Source organism: Myxocyprinus asiaticus, chromosome 11 (genome assembly GCF_019703515.2).
Source record: "Myxocyprinus asiaticus isolate MX2 ecotype Aquarium Trade chromosome 11, UBuf_Myxa_2, whole genome shotgun sequence".
Taxonomy (NCBI): domain Eukaryota; kingdom Metazoa; phylum Chordata; class Actinopteri; order Cypriniformes; family Catostomidae; genus Myxocyprinus; species Myxocyprinus asiaticus.
In genome coordinates this window covers 34,402,610-34,426,154 of record NC_059354.1, presented here as the reverse complement: position 1 = coordinate 34,426,154, position 23,545 = coordinate 34,402,610, and the positions used below count along the sequence as shown (strand labels likewise).

Sequence of the window (23,545 nt, the reverse complement as noted above, 5' to 3'; positions counted from 1 at the left end):
ATTGCGATTTGAACTGTGATTATGATAGACAAAAAATAAATAAAGGTAATGTTTTTCACATGTTCAACTGCCAAAAGGCTACTGGGGTTTTCACAGTTGAGTCCTCTTAAAAAGAACCAAACTGAGACCTTTTTTCAGTTCACCCACAAACAAATAAATATATAAACAGTGAAACAAAGGAAAAAAATTCTTCTTCATATTCAAATTATACCCATCCACCATGTACCTGTTTTAGTCCATTTTGTGATAGGGTCTCAGCCCCACTATCATCATTAGTTTTTGAATCCCAATCAACTGGAATCCTCCAATCAGGATTTGAACATCCGATACCGATCTCCTATTTTCTTTCCCTTTAATCGTCCGATGCTGATCATTTAACTTTTTATCAGCAGCTCTGTCAAAACTGGTTACATGTAAGCTTTCTCCTCAACGTAACTGTTAACTGAATTTTCCTGCTGGTAATACCATAGTTGCCTAGATTCTGCTGTCAAAAATACTGTTTGTTGAATAAATAAACACAAAAGATTCAATTATACTCTTTACTCTAGGCCTTTAAAAAGAAGTAGGCTTATACAAACTATTCTCTACTGTAAATAAATTCAAACTGAAGCTGAACTGATAACCCATTGATGTAATTATTTTTATTCATTATTATATTTCATTTAACAATGCTTTATTGAATTTTCATTTTGTTGGATGTTGGTAATATTAGTTCCGCTTTCACTTGTTGCCGCTGGGAGTGGAATAAGGGCGACACGCTCTCTCGTGAGGTAAAAAAACGACAAGAGAATGGAGGAAGATAGTATGTTTCTGGATTATACAGGTGCTACTGATTATGCTGTTTGCTCAGCAGTCATTTAATAAAATTGTTTGAATTATACCCCATCTTGTATTCCGCGTTATTATTATGATACCTGTGCCTGGCGGAGACTGATATGCTGCTGCCGCAGATGATAAAAACCGCTTCACGCAGGACGCGCCGGTGTAGTGTACTTAAAGCGCTTAGCGCATATACGGAACCGAATGCTGAGCACGTCTGTTACTCTAAGCATGAGATAGTTGTGGCGCACAGAACCACTCTGAAGATGCTGTAATAATGCTCTAACTTAATATAGACTGGACAGAGCTGCGCAAAAAAACTTTGAAGCAAGTAGACTATTTACTTATTTGAATAAATCGCAGCCCTTTGCCATTTAATAATCGCACAAGGCCATATCGCGGTTTTGATTTTATTTCGACTAATTGTGCAGCCCTAATATAATATAAAAGAGTTTTTGTTAAGGTTTTGTAAGCCTAAATGGGAAAAATCTTGTGCCCGTATGGGTACTGGAGCTGTTGTTATGGTTACGGACGGTGGGCACGTGGTGCTTTAATGGCCAGGTTTGGCAGACTCAATGTGAACTTTCAATTCACGTGAAACTGAAGCTTAAACACACAAATTCCAAAATATAACAGGAACAGTGTTTCCCACAGGATTTTGTGAGATTATGGGGGGGGGGGGGGGTAGACCTTCAACCCTCAACCCTCTAGGGGGGTCCGGGGGCATGCTCCCCCATAAGAAAATTTTGTACATTTTAAAGTTAAATACTTCCATCTGGTGCACTATGAGAGCAAAATTAAGAGGTTAGTGTTCTTATAATATAGTAATTGTTTAGTGCTCTTGTAAACAATTTTGTGCTCTTAAAGCTGCAGTAGGCAACTTTGAAATAAATCGAACTGTGAGAAAAAGCGCCCCAATTGTTCCCGATATACATGATGCTCTTCACCCCCAGCCAGGGTTTAATTGACAGCTGTTCACAAACAGAGCCAAGGCCTGCCTCGCTAAAAGCGATTGGCTAAAATTAGCTGGATCGACACTACCCGACCCACAATTTTCACTCAGAGCTAGAGTCTGTGGTGCTAACTAATCTCTCACAGGGTACAAACTAGGGATGTCAGTTTCAGCTTTTTATCTTTTAATGTTACCTCAGACTGCTAACAATAGCTAGCTAGTAAGCCGTAAGCAGTGTAACGTTATGCCAATTAACCTAGTAATGCTAACGTTAATTTACGTTAATCATCATGATTAGGGTGACCATATTCTGGTTTTCCAAAAAGAGGACACCTTTTTTTGATGGGGTGAAATAATAGGGTTCAAAACAGTGTTACTATGAATGTCCATGTACTAAAATAAAATATTTGATGCCATGAGTGTACCTTCGTTTACTATTAGTATTATTTTGAATGGCCATGGAAAATGAAGCAATGTGATGACAATTTTACCAGCAAAAAGTTGTCCATTCATCAGGTAAATTAACTTTCACCTTTTGCTGACACTTTGTTTCGCAGAGCTAATGTGTGCTTCTAAATCACTTGCACCTTTATTAGCAACTGATACATAAGTGCCAGCTTTACATGTCTTACATTCTGCTTCCTACAGATCTCAACCTGGACGAAAGCATGGGAATTGTTTTTGTGCAAATCTTCTGTAAATTTGCACTTTCGTTTGGGCATTGTTTCAACTCCGCTGTCATTTGCTGCTACTGTCAAGCCGTTTGATGCCGAACACAACAGTGTTTTGCACGTTGGCGGAGAGATTGACCAGAAGGAATTTGGCCAGTAGTTGCTGCAAGCCTCTTATAATCGACCAATTGGTGTGCGAGAAGGCGGGACTTACAAAGAGGGGTTAAAGCAATGCAAATATGCACGCACACACAATGAAGTATTAGACCAGATGCACATCATAACTCAACTAAAGCCGAATCCCGGACATTTTCACAAATTTAGAAATCCCGGCTGGATGCTTTTTTTTTTTTTTTTTAAGGTCCGAAAAAGAGGACATGTCTGGGGAAAAAGAGGACGTATGGTCACCCTAATCATGATTCTAACTTCGGCAGTAATATTATCTGTTTGCTCTTGTACACTGATGATGATAAATTGTGTTTGGAGTAGTGTATAAATGCAGTGGATAAATTTTATGTTAGGGTACGTTTACACAACAATGATGTTCTAAAAACGGAAACGTTTTTCATTTGCGTTTTTGAAAAGTTTCACATACAGACGACAACGTTGTCAAAATGATCCCCGTTCACACGGATCCGCGAAAATGACTAAAAACGCTGTATTATGCTTGCCAAGCCAGTAGTTGGCGATGTCACTTTTTAAAGAAACACTGCGCGCACAAGCATTCTTCCACAGAGCGGTGAATACAAACAATGAAGATGTCGAAAGCACAGAGCAATTTTGTCTGGACGGACGATGAGGTTGCTTTATTACTACAATTACTTTGCTGGAGAAGCGTCAATAAACTCAAAATCTTGAGCAGCACAAACACTGTCCTGTAGTCCGCCATTGTAGTTTTGAATGTCTCGCGCATTGTTTTGAAATACTTACGCACATACCTATAGACTGAACTCTCAAGATTATTCAATAAACTCTGCTCATTTTTACCATCACTTTGTCTCCTGCCTTTTTCTGTATTCCCTGACTCTTGGGCTAGTAGGAGAGTAAGTTAACGTAACAAGCTGTTGATGTTGGCTGGTTTTGGATATCAGACAGAACTCTGATATATGGATATCTTCTGACAGAGAGAGGTCTTGTGTACACTGGATCTAACATGCATTTTCACTGCCTCATGTTTTCATATTCTAAGCATATCATTGAATACTGTACATGGCATCATATCTCTGTCTATAGGCTATATACATAAGCGGTGGGTGAATGAATTGCAGGGTAAAGGTACATTAAATAACATTTAAAATACAAATACATTTTTCCCATCTGAATCCATACATTAATTTCAAGATTTTCAAATTGCAGGTTCTGCCTACTGTACAATGTTCACACTCCATACAAAACACTCCAGATGAATAAATAGCTGATTATTGTTATTTGCACAGACACCAGTATTCATATTGATAATTATACAAATCAAATTGATGCCTATCAATCCATCATTCTTTATATAACACGTAATACGCGTGCACATGACGTCATAGTTTTCACAAATTCTGGTTTACACGGAGACTATAACGGCATCGTTTTAAAAAACGTGCATTTTGAAACCTGTTTTCAAAAGTTTGCGTTTTCAGGCCCCAAAACGCCGTTGTCGTGTAAACGAACAGCCAAAACACAAAGTTTTTAGTTGAAAACGTTGTTGTGTAAACTGCCTATTAGTTAACGTTAATTACCTCAAAAATTTGTCGTCCTCCTCAACCAAATAACGTTAGACGGATCCAGGAATACTGTAGTGCGTGCGTGCGTGCGTGCGTGCAAGTTTACAGTAGTGTGTGAGGAGCTGACTGACGCGCGCAAAACACAACCTTTATGTTATTGTGAGACTGAGAAGTGCAAAAATATTTTGGATGAGAAGTGTAAAAATGTTTTCGGTTCATTATGAGACCGTGGCAGGGCAAATTAGACTGTGGCGGGCCGCCAGTCCAGTCAGTTAATGGGAAACACTGGAGGAAATCGATCTACCAGACTCATATCCATAAAAAAGCGACTTAAATCGGCTGTTTGGCAGCATTTAAATGACTGAGTGAAGACGACGGATGTAAATTATTCAGACAGAAGTCATAGCAAAAAACATTCTACAAATGGTACAGAATGCTCCACTAGTCATCCAACAACAAACTAATAAGTTTAATATTTTTAGCTGGTGATTTTAAAGTGATGAATTAAAAATGCCCCTTTTTTGTAATGTTTAAGCGTGCTGACAATGTGCGGTGCATTGCGTGTAGTTCCTATCACGAGTAAACTTTGAAAAGTTGAGTCTTAAATCGTCCTCATTATTTAAAGCATTGATTCTGTACAAATTGACCGCATTCAACAATAAATGTCAATTTTAGTCATGATCGTACTTTAAATTGCCTGCTGTAGGCTAAGCAATGTTCCAGTTATTATGCATAGTCCACAGATTTATTTGTGAGGTGTTGTGGACAGTATTTTTAGTCTGTTGCCAATTCTTTATGTTGGGGTGTCTGACAGAAAATGGATTGCTTTAATGAACTGATGCAGAAGAAAAAAACTGTTTAATGCCGTGAACTACATGTTGTGCACCCACAATAATCTTACTGTTACGCACTTTTGAAGCACTCCGGTTACATAAGCACATCACTGAGCTCGGGATTCACAAAAGCGGTGTCATGCCCTAGATTGGAGCATCTCTGACTCCTTAGCGTCCACATATCCCCCAGAAATAAGTCCACTTAGATGTTTAGATAATTTTAAGAAAATGTTCATTCTTCCCACTCCTCTCCCCTCTGCCATGTCTCTCTCCTTGGCCAACCAGATAATTCATAGAGATTAACAAAGCACTATTCGGACGGCAGTTATTTTACATGGGGACGTGAGGTAATTCCAACATTTACAGGGGGTAGTCAGCAGGGCTGTAGCTAGTGGGGTGAAAGGTGGTAATGATTTTAGCGGCCCACAGGTCCAGGAGGGCCCCACAACTAATTCTAAACTTTTTTTTTTTTTTTTTATAGGAAAGGGGCCCTGACCAATATACAGTCAGAGGGCCCAGAACACCTTGCTATGGCCCAGGTAGTCAGTGATTTTATCAAATCAAATCACTTTTATTGTCACACAACCATATACACAAGTGCAATAGAGTGTGAAATTCTTGGGTGCAGTTCCGAGCAACATAGTAGTCGTGACAGTGATGGGACATATACCAATTTACAATAAACATCAGATTTACAACACAATTTAAAATCTAATATACACATAATTACACAACACAATATACAAATAATAACATACAATGTACAGTATACAATACACACAATATAGAATACACATTATACAATAAAAAAGTATATATAGAATGTACAGTAGGTTGTATTGTACTGTATTGACATTCAGGCTGTCGGTTGATAGTAAGTTGCCAGTGTGTTGTTAAGAGAGAGAATATAATATAATAATAATAATATAATTTATGACAGTCCGGTGTGAGATATAAGAGTAAGAGTAATAAAGTGCAGTGCTGATGTATTTTGATCGTGGGAGATCAAGAGTTCAAAAGTCTGATTGCTTGGGGGAAGAAGCTATTATGAAGTTGGCTGGTGCGGGTCCTGATGCTGTGATACCGCTTGCCTGATGGTAGCAGTAGAATAGCCCATGGCCCGGGTGGCTGGAGTCTCTGATGATCCTCCGAGCTTTTTTCACACACCGCCTTGTATATATTTCCTGGAGGGAGGGAAGCTCACCTCAGATGATGTGTCTGGCAGTTCGCACCACCCTTTGCAGGGCTTTGCGATTGTGGGCGGTGATATTGCTGTACCAGGTGGAGATGCAGCCAGTCAGGATGCTCTCTACAGTGCAGGTGTAGAGCCGTGTGAGGATGTGGCGGTTCATTCCAAACTTCCTCCGCCATCTCTGGAAGAAGAGGCGCTGATGAGCCTTCTTCACAACGGCTTCAGTGTGGATGGACCATGTGAGTTCCTCAGTGATGTGGACACCCAGGAACTTGAAGCTGCTGACTCTCTCCACTGGTGCTCCATTGATGGTGATGGGACTGTGTTCTCTATCTCTTTTCCTGAAGTCCATCACAAGCTCCTTTGTCTTACTGACATTGAGGGAGAGGTTGTGCTCCTGACACCAGTGTGTCAGAGTGTGCACCTCCTCTCTGTAGGCTGTTTCATCATTGTCAGTGATCAGACCTACCACTGTCATATCATCAGCAAACTTAATGATGGGATTGGAGCTGTGTGTTGCCACACAGTCATGTGTGTACAGGGAATACAGGAGTGGGCTGAGAACACAGCCCTGTAGGGCTACAGTGTTGAGGGTCAGTGATGAGATGTTGCTGCCCATTCTAACCACCTGGCGTCTGCTTGACAGGAAGTCCAGGATCTAGCTGCACAGCGAGCCCGGAGTTTCACATCTAGCTTGGAGGGCACTATGGTGTTGAATGCTGAGCTGTAGTCTACAAACAACATTCTCACATAAGTGTTCTTTTTTTCCAGGTGGGAGAGAGCAGTGTGTATTGTAGATGCAATGGTATCATCAGTGGAGCGGTTGTTGCGGTAAGCAAACTGCAATGGGTCTAGTGATTGAGGCAGCACAGAGCAGATGTAATCTCTGATTAGTCTCTCAAAGCATTTGCTGATGATGGGGGTCAGAGCAACAGGACGCCAGTCATTTAAGCAAGTGATTTTGGATTGCTTTGGAACAGGCACAATAGTGGACGTATTAAAGCATGTGGGGACTACAGACAAAGAGAGGGAAGGGTTGAAAATGTCCGTAAAAATACCAGCCAGTTGGTTCGCGCACGCTCTGATGTGGCCTGGAATGCCGTCTGGATCCACGGTTTTGTGGATATTCACCCGTCGGAAGGATCGGGTTACATCCGCTACAGAGACGGAGAGTGAACTAACCTCTGTAGCTTCGGCCACGAGAGCTCTCTCCGCGAGGGTGGTGTTATTTCCCTCGAAACGAGCATAAAAAGTATTTAGCTTATCCGGGAGAGAGGCAGCGGTGTTCACAGCGGAGTTTTTATTCCCTTTAAAGTCCGTGATGATATTAATTCCCTGCCACATGCTTCTAGAGTTGGTGGTGTTGAACTGTCCTTCAGTCTTGTTCCTGTACTGACGTTTTGCTGTTCTGAACAAGCCAGAGGGCATAACTGGCTTGTTTATGCTCCTCTGCATTCCCGGAATTAAAAGCGGAGGTCCGCGCATCAAGTGCCGTGCGAACATCGCTATTAATCCAAGGTTTCTGGTTTTGTTCTGGTTGGAACGACGTCCTCTACGCACTTTCTGATGAAACATGTTACGCTATCAGCGTAAAGCTCGATGTTGTCATCAGAGGCGGACCGGAACATCTCCCAGTCTGTGTGATCAAAACAGTCTTGTAGCGTAGAGTCTGATTGGTCCGACCAGCACTGGATCATTCTGAGGGTGGGTGCTTCCTGTTTCAGTTTCTGCCTATAAGCGGGCAGAAGCAGAATGGAAGAGTGGTCTGATTTGCCAAATGGTGGGCGGGGGAGGGATTTGTAGCCATCCCGGAAGGGAGAGTAGCAATGGTCCAAAACCCGGTCCCCTCGTGTGTTGAAACTAATGTATTGATGGTATTTTGGTGCGACTGATTTGAAACTGGATTTATTACAATGAAAGAGGCCTCAGGGTGCACGGTTTCCTGCCTGCTTATAATCCCATACAGTTCCTAAATGTCAGTGATTTTATTGCCATCTGGATGTCTGTTTTTCTCCCACCTCCTGCAAGGAAATTCCCAGCCAAATGATCTACTGTTTTTTGACAAACACCAAGGTCATGTGGTAATTTTAATTATTGTCCGAATCCACATCTCTGAGTTTATATTCCAAAAGCCCGTTTGGAAATCCTTTTTGACCACTGCTAATTGCCTTACGTTTGTGCTGTGTGTGTGGTAACAGCTCTGGCAGTAATGGACAGTTGTGAAAGTTGGAGGATTGTGTTACAGAAATGTTTTAAATAATTCACAATGATAAAATAATAAAAAAAAGCACACATAGTAATCCATAACAGTAATCCATAAGACTCCAGTATATTAATCCACATCTTCTGATGTGATTTAATTGATTTTGGGTGAGAACAGACCAAAATATATCTTCATTTTCACTGTACATCTTGCCGTTGCAGCCTCTGGGATAGATAATGATTTCAAGCACAATACACTTCCTAGTGCTTGACGGATGCACAGAGCACTAGATTGCGCTATGAAGTGTAATCAACCTTGAAACCATGATTGCCAAGGAGACTGTTGGTGTCGAGATTTTTTTGTGATAAAGGAGTTATATTTTGGTCTGTTCTCCCCTAAAACCAATTAGATCGCTTCGGAACACATGGATTTAACCACTGGAGTCATATGGATGACTTTTATGCTGCCTTTTATGTGCTTTTTTGGTCACCATTCACTTGCATTGCATTGTCCTACAGAGCTGAGATATTCTTCTAAAAATCCTTGTTTGTGTTCTGCAGAAGAAAAAGTCAAACACATCTGGGATGCAGTAAATTATTTTATATTTTAGAATTAAAATTGAGTGAACTCTTCCTTTAATTTCTGAGCAACCTGGATAAGTGCAATGAGAAACTTGAAGTACAATTAGTGCTTGCATATGCCTTGGGGCTACGACAAGGGAGGAGTTGTTTTTTTTTCATGGTGTGGCTTCAACCAAGATTGAGAAAAATGAAGACAGCTAGCAAGAGTAGCATAAACCAAGTGATTTTGTTTAGAATGGGGTGGGTCGTCTGGCTCCTGGTAAACAACTCCATGAGTTGGGCTAAAATGTTAGAGGAACAGAGTTTGCATTGTACTGAAAGTATACAGGTGCATCTCAATAAATTAGAATGTCGTGGAAAAGTTCATTTATTTCAGTAATTCAACTCAAATTGTGAAACTCGTGTATTAAATAAATTCAATGCACACAGACTGAAGTAGTTTAAGTCTTTGGTTCTTTTAATTGTGATGATTTTGGCTCACATTTAACAAAAACCCACCAATTCACTATCTCAAAAAATTAGAATATGGTGACATGCCAATCAGCTAATCAACTCAAAACACCTGCAAAGGTTTCCTGAGCCTTCAAAATGGTCTCTCAGTTTGGTTCACTAGGCTACACAATCATGGGGAAGACTGCTGATCTGACAGTTGTCCAGAAGACGATCATTGACACCCTTCACAAGGAGGGTAAGCCACAAACATTCATTGCCAAAGAAGCTGGCTGTTCACAGAGTGCTGTATCCAAGCATGTTAACAGAAAGTTGAGTGGAAGGAAAAAGTGTGGAAGAAAAAGATGCACAACCAACCGAGAGAACCGCAGCCTTATGAGGATTGTCAAGCAAAATCGATTCAAGAATTTGGGTGAACTTCACAAGGAATGGACAGAGGCTGGGGTCAAGGCATCAAGAGCCACCACACACAGACGTGTCAAGGAATTTGGCTACAGTTGTCGTATTCCTCTTGTTAAGCCACTCCTGAACCACAGACAACGTCAGAGGTGTCTTACCTGGGCTAAGGACAAGAAGAACTGGACTGTTGCCCAGTGGTCCAAAGTCCTCTTTTCAGATGAGAGCAAGTTTTGTATTTCATTTGGAAACCAAGGTCCTAGAGTCTGGAGGAAGGGTGGAGAAGTTCATAGCCCAAGTTGCTTGAAGTCCACTTAAGTTTCCACAGTCTGTGATGATTTGGGGTGCAATGTCATCTGCTGGTGTTGGTCCATTGTGTTTTTTGAAAACCAAAGTCACTGCACCCGTTTACCAAGAAATTTTGGAGCACTTCTTGCTTCCTTCTGCTGACCAGCTTTTTAAAGATGCTGATTTCATTTTCCAGCAGGATTTGGCACCTGCCCACACTGCCAAAAGCACCAAAAGTTGGTCAGCAAACTCACCAGACCTGAACCCATAGAGAATCTATGGGGTATTGTCAAGAGGAAAATGAGAAACAAGAGACCAAAAAATGCAGATGAGTTGAAGGCCACTGTCAAAGAAACCTGGGCTTCCATACCACCTCGGCAGTGCCACAAACTGATCACCTCCATGCCACGCCAAATAGAGGCAGTAATTAAAGCAAAAGGAGCCCCTACCAAGTATTGAGTACATATACAGTATATGAACATACTTTCCAGAAGGCCAACAATTCACTAAAAATGTTTTATTTAGTCCTTACTAATTAGCACTCCACAAGGATTTTTATTTTATTTTGTGAGAGCATTTGGTAGTGCATGTTATCACTGATGTATTTTAAACATTGCTTTTTCATGTCTGCATTTCATGTCATGTCAACATTAATTTAACCAAACATTCTGGATAGTTTTCAGGGATTTTGGTGTCTGAACTTAAGCTTTGTGTGAGATGTAGTGTTATGTAATAATCTGTCCTATGATTCACAAGGAATTAGTGCCTGGAGTCCGAGCTGGTATAGGTTTCAGATGGCAGAGCAGCAGATTAGGAAATGAAGCATCAGATTTGCATATGCTTAAATTATGCAAGCATTAAAGCCAGGCGATGATGAATGGGGGACTGAGGCAGTTACAACACCATAGAATATGGGAATAGCGGTTTATGTACTTAAAAATAATTACTCTTAAAATGTATAGAGCTGATTGCTGTTAAATTTTATAGGCTTGAAATCTTAAAATATTTTTTTCCCAGTGTAGCCTGAGTGATTTTATAGGATTATTATTATTATTTTTTTTTTATAAATCCTTTAAATCACATGGCAGTGGAATAGTTGTAATTCACCCCAAACATTTAGAGGGTTAGTTCACCCAAAAATGAAAAATCTCACCCTCACAATATCCAGGGGTGTATGACTTACTTTCTTCAGCAGAACACATGTGAAGAAAAATAGAATCTTGACTCAGTAGGTCCTTAAAATGTCAGCATAAATCAGAAGAATCCGAATCAGAATAAGATGTAAGTATACTTACTGCCAAGTATGCTTACACATACAAGGAATTTGTCTTGGTGACAGGAGCTTCCAGTACACAACAATACAAAACAGCAACAAGACTTTTAAAAAATAATTAAAAATTGAATAAAAAAGAAATCAATATTGAAAAGAAAAAAGTATATATAGAATAGACAATATATACATACACATACATATACATATATATACATACACACACATCCATACATATACACACAAACACATACATACACATACGTAGTGCAAATCTAAATACAAATCGGTTATATACAGTGCAAGGGAATGTAATGGCAGAAGAGGTTGGATGTGTTGGATAATATAAAAAGACTAAGCTGTGTATTGCACATTAATTATTGCTCAGTGGGGCAGATTTATCTGTTCATGAGATGGATAGCCTGGGGGAAAAAACTGTTCCTGTGCCTGACTGTTCTGGTGCTCAGAGCTCTGAAGCGTTGGGCAGAAGGCAATAGTTCAAAAAGGTAGTGGGCAGGGTGAGTGGGGTCCAGAATGATTTTTCCAGCCTTTTTCCTCACTCTGGAAGTGTATAGTTCTTGAAGGGAGGGTAGGGGGCAACCAATAATCCTCTCAGCAGTCCGAACTGTCCTTTGTAGTCTTCTGATATCTGATTTCGTAGCTGAACCAAACCAGACAGTTATAGAAGTGAAGAGGACAGACTCAATGACTGCTGAGTAGAACTGTATCGGCAGCGCCTGGGCAGGTTGAACTTCCTCAACTGGCGAAGGAAGTACAACCTCTTCTGGGCCTTTTTCGCAATGGAGCCAATGTGGGTCTCCCACTTCAGGTCCTGTGAGCCAGCCGTTTAACCTCCCTTCTGTATGCAGACCCATCGTCATCTCGGATGAGGCCGATGACAGTGGTGTCATCTGCAACTTCAGGAGCTTGACAGAGGGGTCCTTGGCGATGCAGTCGTTGGTGTAGAGGGAGAAGAGTAGAGGGGAGAGCACACATCCCTGGGGGGCACCAGTGCTGATTGTACAGGTGCTGGAAGTGAATTTCCCCTGTCTCACAAGCTGCTGCCTGTCCATCAGAAAGCTGGTAATCCACTGACAGATAGACGTGGGAACAGAGAGTTGGTGTAATTTTAGTCCAGATTATAGCTGGGATGATGGTGTTGAAAGCCGAACTGAAGTCCACAAAAAGGATCCTTTCATATGTCCCTGGTCTGTCCAGATGTTGCAGGATATGATGCAATCCCATGTTGACTGCATCATCCACAGACCTGTTAGCTCGATAAGCAAATTGAAGGGGATCTAGAAAAGGTCCAGTGATGTCCTTCGGGTGGGCCAACACCAGTCTCTCAAATGACTTCATGACCACAGATGTCAGGGCGACAGGTCTGTAGACATTAAGTCCTGTGATTTTTGGATTCTTTGGGACAGGAATGATGATTGAGCATTTAAAGCAGCAGGGAACTTCACACTGTTCCAGTGATCTATTGAAAATCAATGTGAAGATGGGGGCCAGCTGGTTAGCACAGGATCTAAGACATGCTGGTGAAATGCCATCTGGGCCCTGTGCTTTCCTTATCTTTTGTTTTCGAAAGATGGTTTGTCATTGTTAAACATTAAATAAGTCCTAGTAGGGATGCACATATCCTCACACAAACTGATATATGATGTAACCGTATCTGCGAGCTCCGTCCAGATTGGTGTCTGCAGCCTCAAAAACACTCCAATCAGTGCAGTCAAAGCAGGCTTGTAGTTCCAGCTCTGCTTCATTGGTCCATCTCTTTACAGTCCTTATTACAGGCTTAGCAGATTTTAGTTTCTGTCTGTAGTTTGGAAGAAGATGAACCAGACAGTGATCAGAGAGTCCAAAAAGCTGCTCTAGGGACAGGGCGATATGCATCCTTTTATTGTTGTGTAGCAGTGATCCAGTATATTTCTGTCTCTGGTGGGGCATGTAATGTGCTGTGTGTATTTGGGTAGTTCACGTGTGAGGTTTGCTTTGTTAAAATCCCCAAGAATAATAATAACTGAGTCTGGGTATTGTTGTTCCATGTCTGTGATTTGATCAGCCAGCTGTTGCAGCGTAGCATTCAAACACGCGTTTGGTGCGATGTAAACACTCACCAAAATAAACGAGGAAAACTCCCCCCTAAATGTCATCCATACGACTCCAACGGTTAAATTAATGTCTTTTAAAGCGACACAATTGCTTTTGGTGCAAAAAAGATAAATATTTATGTACTTTGACTCACTTTTTAGTGAAAGCAAAGTACTTTTTAAATCATCGCCTCCGGTCAGTAGCGGTATGCACATGAGACATAATCATATTGTCATGTGAGACACTCAAAAACTGACCCACGTGTGACACCCGGAAGAGCAGTGCTGTTTACAACTGAGGAGGAACACTGTACAGAAACTTTGGTTTTGGTTTAGATCTGTATTTGTAACTGTTTGTATACTTACAATAGTGTGATTGTGTGCTTATTATGGATGTCTCAACCGAGAGAAGAACGTGAGATTACGTCAGTAACATGCCAACTTGAATTTGTCACATGAGAGACCACGTGAACTCAGCACTCTCGTGAATGCGTATACTGCTGCAGTCCTAAAATATTCTATTAAAAATCCTTTGGATTTGATGATGGACTCTGTGTTTGTTTGTGTGTTATTGATATAATTGTTTTCTGCCTTTGTTGCTATATAATTAAGCCTTGTAAATTGTCTTTGCAAACTGCATAGCAAGTTAGTAAGATGGTACGGATGAGCTTAGGGAGATCTGTCATCAGCTTAGTCTGTTTTACAGCACTTGATCTAATGCATGCTCTGTCTCTCTCTTTCTTTCTATGTTTGCTGTCTTGCAGGACTATAAACTCTTGCCATTTCTAGACCAGAAGCCTGAGACATCCTCCCCAAAATAACCAGTATGCTTCATGAGAGCACCGTTGGATTAATCAAAACACAAACCAAATAGAAATTCATCTGACAGATGGTGGATGCTTCCGTTTCCTTCTAGAAAGACAGCAAAGCAAAGGAATAAGAGATTTTCTGTTTGTGCATGCCTGCATCATTATTAAAGTAAACCTTTCTTCCCAGGTGCACTTTTCTGGCTGGCGATTACATTTTGTAATAGTACAATTGTAATAGTAATTTAAAAATGTTAAAAACGGGACCAGCAATGGAGACTGCCGATATTGCAGTTGTCGGACTTTATTTTGTACTTGTGTTTGTAATTGGTCTCCTTGCCATGTGGAAAGCCAACCGTAGCACTGTCAGCGGCTACTTCCTAGCTGGTCGAACTATGAACTGGGTAGTGGTAGGTGCCTCACTGTTTGTAAGCAACATTGGTAGCGAGCATTTCATTGGCCTTGCTGGTTCTGGTGCAGCAAGTGGTTATGCAGTGGGCGCCTGGGAGTTCAATGCCCTTCTGCTTCTGCAGCTGCTGGGCTGGGTATTCATCCCGGTCTACATCTACTCTGGAGTTTACACCATGCCAGAGTACCTCTCCAAGCGTTATGGGGGATGGCGGCTAAAGGTTTATTTTGCAGCCCTTTCCCTTTTGCTGTACATCTTTACTAAACTCTCAGTAGACTTATATGCAGGAGCTCTATTCATTCAGGAGTCTCTTGGCTGGAACCTCTACCTGTCAGTAGTCTTGCTCATTGCCATGACAGCCTTGCTGACTGTGACTGGCGGACTGGTGGCAGTGATCTACACGGACACTCTACAGGCCATGCTCATGATTGGTGGTGCATTAACCCTTACTGTTCTCAGTCTGATCAAAGTAGGCGGTTTGGAGGGTGTACGGGAAAAATACATGGAGGCAGTCCCAAACGTCACGGCCATCCTGGTTAACAGCAATTTCAGCTTCAAATACACAAACTCCTGCCGAATCCATCCCAAGCCTGATTCACTCAAGCTCCTACGAGGTCCGCTTGATGAGGACATCCCTTGGCCTGGCTTCTTGTTGGGTCAGACACCTGCATCCATTTGGTATTGGTGTGCTGACCAGGTGATTGTGCAGAGAGTGTTAGCAGCCAAGAACATTGTCCATGCCAAAGGCTCTACTCTTATGGCAGGTATGCTTAAAATCCTTCCCATGTTCATCATCGTCATTCCAGGAATGATCTCACGAATATTGTTTCCTGATGAGCTGGCGTGTATCGGACCAGAGCACTGCATGGCAGTGTGTGGAAGTCAGGCTGGCTGCTCCAACATTGCCTACCCTCGACTGGTCATGAGTGTAATGCCAGTGGGCCTTCGAGGTTTGATGATGGCTGTAATGATCGCTGCCCTCATGAGTGACCTGGACTCAATTTTTAACAGTGCAAGTACCATCTTCACTTTGGACATTTATAAAATGGTGCGTGCGAGTGCCCCATCCAGTGAGCTAGTATTGGTTGGCAGGATGTTTGTGATATTCATGGTGACCATCAGCATTGCTTGGGTGCCGGTAATAATTGAGATGCAAGGTGGCCAGATGTACCTCTACATCCAGGAAATGGCAGGATACCTGACACCTCCTATCGCTGCTCTCTTTCTACTTGGAATCTTCTGGAAGCGCTGCAACGAGATGGGAGCATTTTGGGGTGGCATGACTGGGTTTGTGCTAGGCATTACGCGCCTCCTCCTTGGCTTTATATATCGTGAGCCAAAATGCGACCAGCCGGATGAACGTCCAACTTTCATCACACATGTCCACTACATGTACACTGCTGCTGGGCTGTTTTGGATCTCTGGGCTGGTGGCTGTGATTGTCAGTCTGTGCACACCACCCCCAGAAAAGAAGAAAGTCCAGCGAACTACAGTCTGGGGCTTAAGTGAACTGAAACGGCTTCCTGTGACTGAACGAAAGGAAATGTACAAACTCGCCAACAATGGTCAATGCCACCTCATTGGCAGTGGCAATGGTATCCTTAAAGATGTGTCTGTGGATGTCCAGAAAGAGAGATGTCTTGATGGGGCTGACATGAAACTCTTCATGCCCTCCCCTTGTGACCAAGATCCCATGACCCCGAGTACAGAAACATCCACACCAATGGAACTTTACAGCGATGGTCATGCAAAGCTTGTGAATCAGAAGGAAGGTGGCCAAGGCAAGTGTGATGAAAAGTGTTGCCTGCATGTATTTGACTGGACTTGTGGGCATAAGGAGAAGACTTCTGTTATCGAACCCAAAGTCACTGAAGAGGATGAAGGAACTGTCTGTGAACTGCTTCATGAACCCCCTAAGATCAAACTGTTACTTAACTCAGGCCTGGTATTGGTCTGTTCACTGGGTATCTTCATGTTTGTGTACTTCTCCCTGTAGTGTGCTGATCTTGCAGTACTATGACTTTTAATTGATGGACAACACGTGTATCATTTTTGTTATTACAAGCCATTTAGGGTCTGTAATATTTACAGTTCTGTTTTTCTCTTATATCATTTTAGGGACTCTAAACATTTTTAATCATACAATATAATTGATTTAATCTTTCTCCTTGGATCTGTGTTACACCTCCTTAAAATATTAAATCTGTGATTGTGATATGTTGACAACAAAATGCATTATTAAAAGAGTGGCTTTTATATAGTTTATGGACAGTTGTTCTTAGCTAATGTATTTTATACAGTAGTTTTTTTTTAAATTCTTTTAAAGTGGTGGATTTGGTCTTAATGCACTCCCAACTGAAATGAGCAAAAATTTTCTGCCTCAAGTAATTGTTTTCCTATAAGGACCACTCATATAGTACTTACATTTAAGTGTAAAGTTGTCGTTTGTATATGCATTTGTATGTGATAGCACTCTGTTAGGACTACCAAAGCTATAAAACTTGACCTTACTGTAAATTTGCCACCAGTATAAGGGGAATGGATAGAAATAAATTTCTTGTAACCAGATGTGACCGTATTTCTACATTTGACATTAGTTTGGACAGAATGAAATTTTATGGAGTTTGTTAGAGAAGGTGGTTAATTTATTATGAGGTCAAATTTTTATACAAAAGATAAATCATTTAGCATAAAAAGATGCTTTATCACTGAGATGTGCCCTCTTACTAAACCTGGTATCATTACCTTTGCTGTACATTCCCATTGTAACAGTACACAAGCAATTTGTTGTAGCATTTGTAATCATTTCTATATATATAGAGCTACTTTCTTTGGACTTGTGTGATCAAAAAGCCACCAGAATGCCTTTTCGTGCAGGTAGGAAGACTTCAGGTCAAAAGACATTGTTTTGTCCCCATTTTTGGGATTTTAATATGGTGAAACTGATTCCCAAGATTTTATTGCTACTTCACAAGACTGCTTATCTGTGGATGTTACACACTGATCCTCAGAACGTCCATAGGAAAAGCACCAGCTAGAGCTGTTATTAATGTTGCAATCTAAATATTATAAGTGGTCCCAAAACAGGTAGATTAAGACTGGAATGTTTCATTTTAATTGCTGCACAAAAATAGTAACTTCTAGAAGAAGAGTTTGATTGTGGCTACAGTAACATGCATTAACTGTTGCTCTGCTGTTGAATGCACGGTTTGTTCAGACAAAGGGGAACTTTGGCCTTAGTAAAATGGAAAATGGTGTGAGAACTTATTTTCAGTTTAAGTTGATAATGTTGTATTAATATTTTGACATGAAAGCACTTAAATTAGTGAAAAAGTGACCCAAAGGTGCAATTTTTGGAGATTTGTTTGTTAATTCTAAAGAGCTATGTGTCAAAAAGTTATAATGAAGAGGTACAACATTTATTTTAGAAGTGTATCATAAATGGGAAGTCCTGAAATAAAGTTAGTGGAGCGCTGATTCTTGTTTTAATACTGTATGTATTTAAATCATGTTTTATACTGAAAATCCAAATATTTATTGGAACAAGAGATGCAAAAATAAAAGGTTCCATAGAGATTGGTCGCTCTTTTTTTTTTATAAATATATATTTACCCAAACTGAATGATTTTGGACTCTTATGGTCTTTGTTGAATGTTTATAATCATTCCTATTTTTGCAGTAACCAGTTCATCTGATTCTTTTGTTCATCACATATTTTTTTGAACTTGGGAAAATGCTGATCACTGAATTGATACTGTGGTGGACATCACTATCACAGTGATTGAGTACAGATTGCTTAAACTTTAATAAATTAACTTACTAAATGTAAGACTGCTGTGATTATCTAGACCTAATTGAATCAGAATAACTGTTCTCTCAATCAAAACCTGGCATTAAATCCTTTACAAATAAGTTATTGTTCATCAAATATTTTTTATATTTTTAAAAACATAAAATGTGTTGTGTGGATTGTAAAATAATTTGTTGATTGTTCTGGCAATGCTTTGATGGTTTGTTGGTTTTGGATAAACCACATATTTCCAAATCAAACCAACAGCCCAAAGTTTTTAAATATTTAACCATGCATTTGTTAGTATAATTAATTAATGAGGCACTTACTTTTTTTAGACATATTTTGAAAGCACTGATATGTTGTTTGTGTTTTGGTAGTGCCAATTTTAGTTGACTTATTTCATTCAGCATCACATTTTAGGTTACTACAACAAAGGGAGATGACTCTAGGTTCATATTCTTCCCTAAGTTTTGTGTTTATGTGCTTTTTTGTTTTTTTTCAGTGGCTGACTACAGCTCTGATTTTACATTTGTACTGAGGTGTGTATATCAATATTATATACCAACAATTTGTGTTGTGTGGTACATCTTGTTTAGAGTGTGTACATTTCTAAAGATTTCTTGTGAAATCTGGCTGATTTATCAATTCATCGTGGTGGCTTCCATGAGCTAAGGACAGGAAAATGGGGTTTATTGCATTCAATCTCTGATCTTATCAGAAATACACAAATGATATGTACATATTTGCTACTTTTATTATTTAAAGTTGCAGATAAATAAATGGAGTTTTGTTGGAGAAGGACAAAATGTATGAGCTTGTTTATTTGACTTGCTTTAAGAGAATTTAAAAAAAAAAAAATTTCACAGTTATAGGGTTTACGTCATGTGTAGATCTTGTTTATTTTATGAAATTATTCGCACATTAATGTGTTATTGCTATTTTTAATTGCTTTATCTCAAAGGACATATTCAAAACAGTTTAAACAAAACCACTTATTGAAACAATTTTATTGAACTACTGGGTTTAATAAGTATTTTTTTTTAAAGCACAGTTGAAAAACAAACACTGCAATTAGTTTATTTTTCAATTAATGCAAATCAGCATGTCTTTTTGTTTAAAAAACATTTGTCGTTAATATAATTCCATAGTTTAGTCCTGTACCAATGATGTTTTGTACAGGTTATTATTATCTTGTCATAATAATGTATGACATTCATAATGTTGTGGTTAAAGCATCATCAAAATAATGTATAAGAAGGTAATTTTCATCAATCTTCTTAAATAAAATCTTGCATAAATGTGATGTTCCATGTACAATATGAAGAGAATTACTCCTACAGTATGTACTCAAATGCGCAGTGAATCATCCATTTTACTAATAAATGAATTCTTATGATATTGAGCTTACGAGCTAATATATGAATCACACTTTTCACCTAATGTTTTTACTTCTATGCATATTTTTCTACTTGTTTTCACTCCCAGTACCACTCACACTTTTGGTTTGTTGCACTAGCTGTCTCTCTCTCTCTCTCTCTCTCTCTGTCTCTCTGCACCTCATGACAGTTTCTATCTCTGCAGTCTGCACAGTATTTTTCCACTGACAGCTGCCATGTCATTTGCATTTAGCGGTATGATAGGAATGATGGTGACTAAATGGAACGCTTGAGGAGGGTGTGACCTAAGTTGAATTATTGGTTTTATCTAACCTCCAGCCCCAGGTCTTGTGTTAGGGTGTGTCATTATATTTGTTTGATGTGTGAGAAAGACAAAAAAAAAAAAAAAAATGGTGGGGGAAGGGGTGGTGGCCGATGACAAACATCCAAGATGTTCCAGGAGTCCATTTGTGAGAGATAAAATGTGTTATTATGACATGTCCAAAATAAATGACAGTCACAGCCATTTATTAAAACTGGGCTTATGCAGTAGATCCTGCAGCTTACCGTTTCATCTATAAAGGAGATTGAACATTCATTAAATTTAGAAACAGGCAAATCAAAGGGAGTGTGCTGTAGGTTGCAAACATCTGGAGAGCAGAATCTTTATATGATTATCTGTTTGTGGTTAGAGAAGTACCCCACCAAATCTTTTGAAACACAATGTGTTTGTAATAGTTACAAAACATGCAGTATACTGCTGTATACTTTTATGGTTTGTTTGTGTTGTGTTGTTAGCAATAAATCTTTGTTTTGTTTTCTACAGTTTATGTGTAATGTTTTTTGTATCATCAAGTAATTGTCTTTTGTATTGTCTTATGCTTTTAACTGTAATGTTTTGTATTGATCAAAATAATAATAAGAAATAAGAAAATGTAGGTTTCAAGACCTCTTTCAATTGCACTCCTTCACGTATTGACTGAACACTAATGCCTGAGTGCAAGACAGATAAAGACAGATTCTTTCCAGATACAGTGCCTAATATAATTAAGTTAAGGAGGACTCAAAAATATGATATTATTTTGAGTCCTCAGTTTTCAGGCATAGACAGAATCTGATGACTTTTTCATATTTACTGCACTGATTTGTTGGGAAATCTGCAGAAGGGATTTAAAATGTGTTAAATTCAAGTCAAATTGTGGTAAAAACAACCTGAGAAATATCTGTTCATTTGGTCCTGCTGAGTTCTTTCTTAAGTTAAGGTAAGTTTACTGTGACCTATTTTTTCTATCTCTCGATCCTCATGGAGTTGGTGCTGCTGCTACCACAGACAGTGGAAAAGTACTGGCAGTCAGAACAACACCACGGGCTGCTCTTTGTCCATTGTTGCAGCCAGAGAGCAACAGTGCATGCTCCGTAGCAAATGCAACAATGTGAAGTTCATTGTGCTTAAAGGAATAGTTCACCCGAAAATGAACATTATCTCATCATTTACTCACCCTTATGCCATTCCAGATGTGAATGACTTTCTTTCTTCTGCAGAACACAAAGTTTTTTGAAGAATATCTCAGCTCTGTATAGGTCCTAACAATACAAGTGAATGGTGACCAGAACTTTGAATCTTCAAAAATCACATAAAGGCATAACAAAAGTAATCCATTAGACTTTAAGATAAATTCTTAAAGCTTAAGCTCTGTGATAGGTGTGGGTGAGAAACAAATCAATAGAGATCAATATTTAAGTCTTTTTAACCCCCATTAAATCTCCACCTTTGACCAGCCCCTACCAGTAGGTGGCGATATGAGCGAGGATTGTGAATTGCAGTGGTGGCTGGTGCCCAAATTTTCAGTTGGGGCTCTAAGCCAATGCACGCGTAGGAAAAGTTTTTGCGCACGCGCACGTTTTTTTGTTATGGAGGCAGATGGATTTATCAATAAATCCAAGTCCAGATGTAAATTGCATTTTACACTGAATTCTCTTTTATTCGTTATATTATTTAATGGCAATATTAAACAAATTACAATTTTACAAACATGTGTGTGTCAGTTATCTTTGATAAAATGTGCCTATTCTTATCCACCTCTTCATTGTGCTTTCTTACCCCGATTCTGTGGCCTTTGTCCAGTTGCGTAGCTATGTTGACTCTGCCAAGGATTGCTAGCTTGACACTATTGTCCATATGTGCTCTTGTAGACTCATGTTTCTTCATCCTCTCTGATAAATATTTTATTTCCCTTAATCCTAAAACAGTCCATGTTCCATCTGTCCCCATCGTTTTAAAAAGTAGACATGGAAAGCAAAATAAGGCATTTGCATGACTACATCCAGCTAGCCAAGGCTTTCTGCTGTACCAGGTACGGGAGAAGTATCGTGTGTACGTTTTGCTCTTTTTGCTAGCCTGTTGTTTGATGTTGATGTCAGGTTGATCTGGGCCAAGCTCTTTTACCCATAGTTTCTCCACCAAAGTTCTCCTCTCAAATGGATTTTGCTGAAGAGATCTTATTGAATTTGGGGGCAGACTGGGCAGCTGAGATTCTGCTCCTGTGTCTGCGTTCATCATTGCTATAGTATTACAATCTATTGGCAGAGACTGTCAGTCGTCCAATGAGACGATTTCAAGAGTCCCGACCACCACCGACTGCACATGCTTGGGGCGCTTCTCTCAGCACTGAGGGGCGCTGGAAAAAGCGCCCCAAGCATGCGCAGTCAGTGGAAGTCAGGACTATTGTCGAGAGAAGGGATGAAAAGGAAGCTAATTTTCCCCCACATAATGATTTATATTTTATATTATACACATTATTATGCATTTTTAACACACACACATACTTAAAATAAGTTTTAAAAAATTACTTTAAAAATGTTTATAAAAAAAATAAAATAATTTCCACCAGGTGGGGCGGTGCCCCAGCGCCCCCTATGGACCAGCCGACACTGGTGAATTGCCAAAAAACAGAAGAAGAAGAAAGTGAAATTGAAAATGGAGATTTATGGTAAAAAAAAAAGGACTTAAATATTGATCTATTTCTCACTAACACCTATCATATCACTTCAGAAGTTATGGATTTAACAACTAGAGTCTTATGGATTACTTATATATTGTGATTTTTGGAGATACATTTTTAATTTTAAAACAACATTTAATAGACCATATATTGTATGCTACACTGGCTGATAAATTACTAAAATCACCAGCAGTATTAGGCAAGGAAAAGCAAAATAAGGTGATTATTGGGGGAGAAGGATAACAAAGAGGTATATAAATTTACACATAAATAATATTTTGTAATTATGATGCTGCTTTTAAGTCACCCCAAACACATTATGTAATGTTGAATATATTAATTTATACTAAAATAAATATATGCTTCACTTACGTTTCACTATCTGATTATAATAAATAACCTATGCTGAAAAGCTTGTCTTGACGTCATCATGGCGGAAATACACCAATCGCTCGGGTAGGCGGGGTGTGAGCTGCTGAACGTGATGAACTCTGGGATACACATAGCCTGAAAGACCGATCCGAAGCGGTATACGCGCTAGTGTGGATTTAGTGTGGGTTAAGTGCACTGAGTGTTTTATTTTAGACATGGGACAGTCTTGAACACTTCCTGTCGTGTGCACTCGCACTCAAGTCTCCAAGACCGCAAGTGTGGGTATTGGGACAGGGCCAAAACACAAAGCCAAGTGCACGCACACAA

The 23,545-nt window shown here is 39.7% G+C and overlaps 1 protein-coding gene across 1 annotated transcript in view; it reads left to right on the top strand.

The window, feature by feature from the left end:
* Positions 1-20,669, top strand: part of LOC127448432 (sodium/myo-inositol cotransporter-like) — a 28,574-nt gene extending 7,905 nt beyond the window's left edge. The window contains exon 2 of the mRNA XM_051710936.1: positions 14,225-20,669. Coding sequence (XP_051566896.1) covers positions 14,518-16,671 — 2,154 coding nt within the window. The 5' untranslated portion in view covers positions 14,225-14,517 and the 3' untranslated portion in view covers positions 16,672-20,669. The remainder of the gene's footprint in view (positions 1-14,224) is intronic.
* The last annotated feature ends 2,876 nt before the right edge of the window (positions 20,670-23,545 follow it).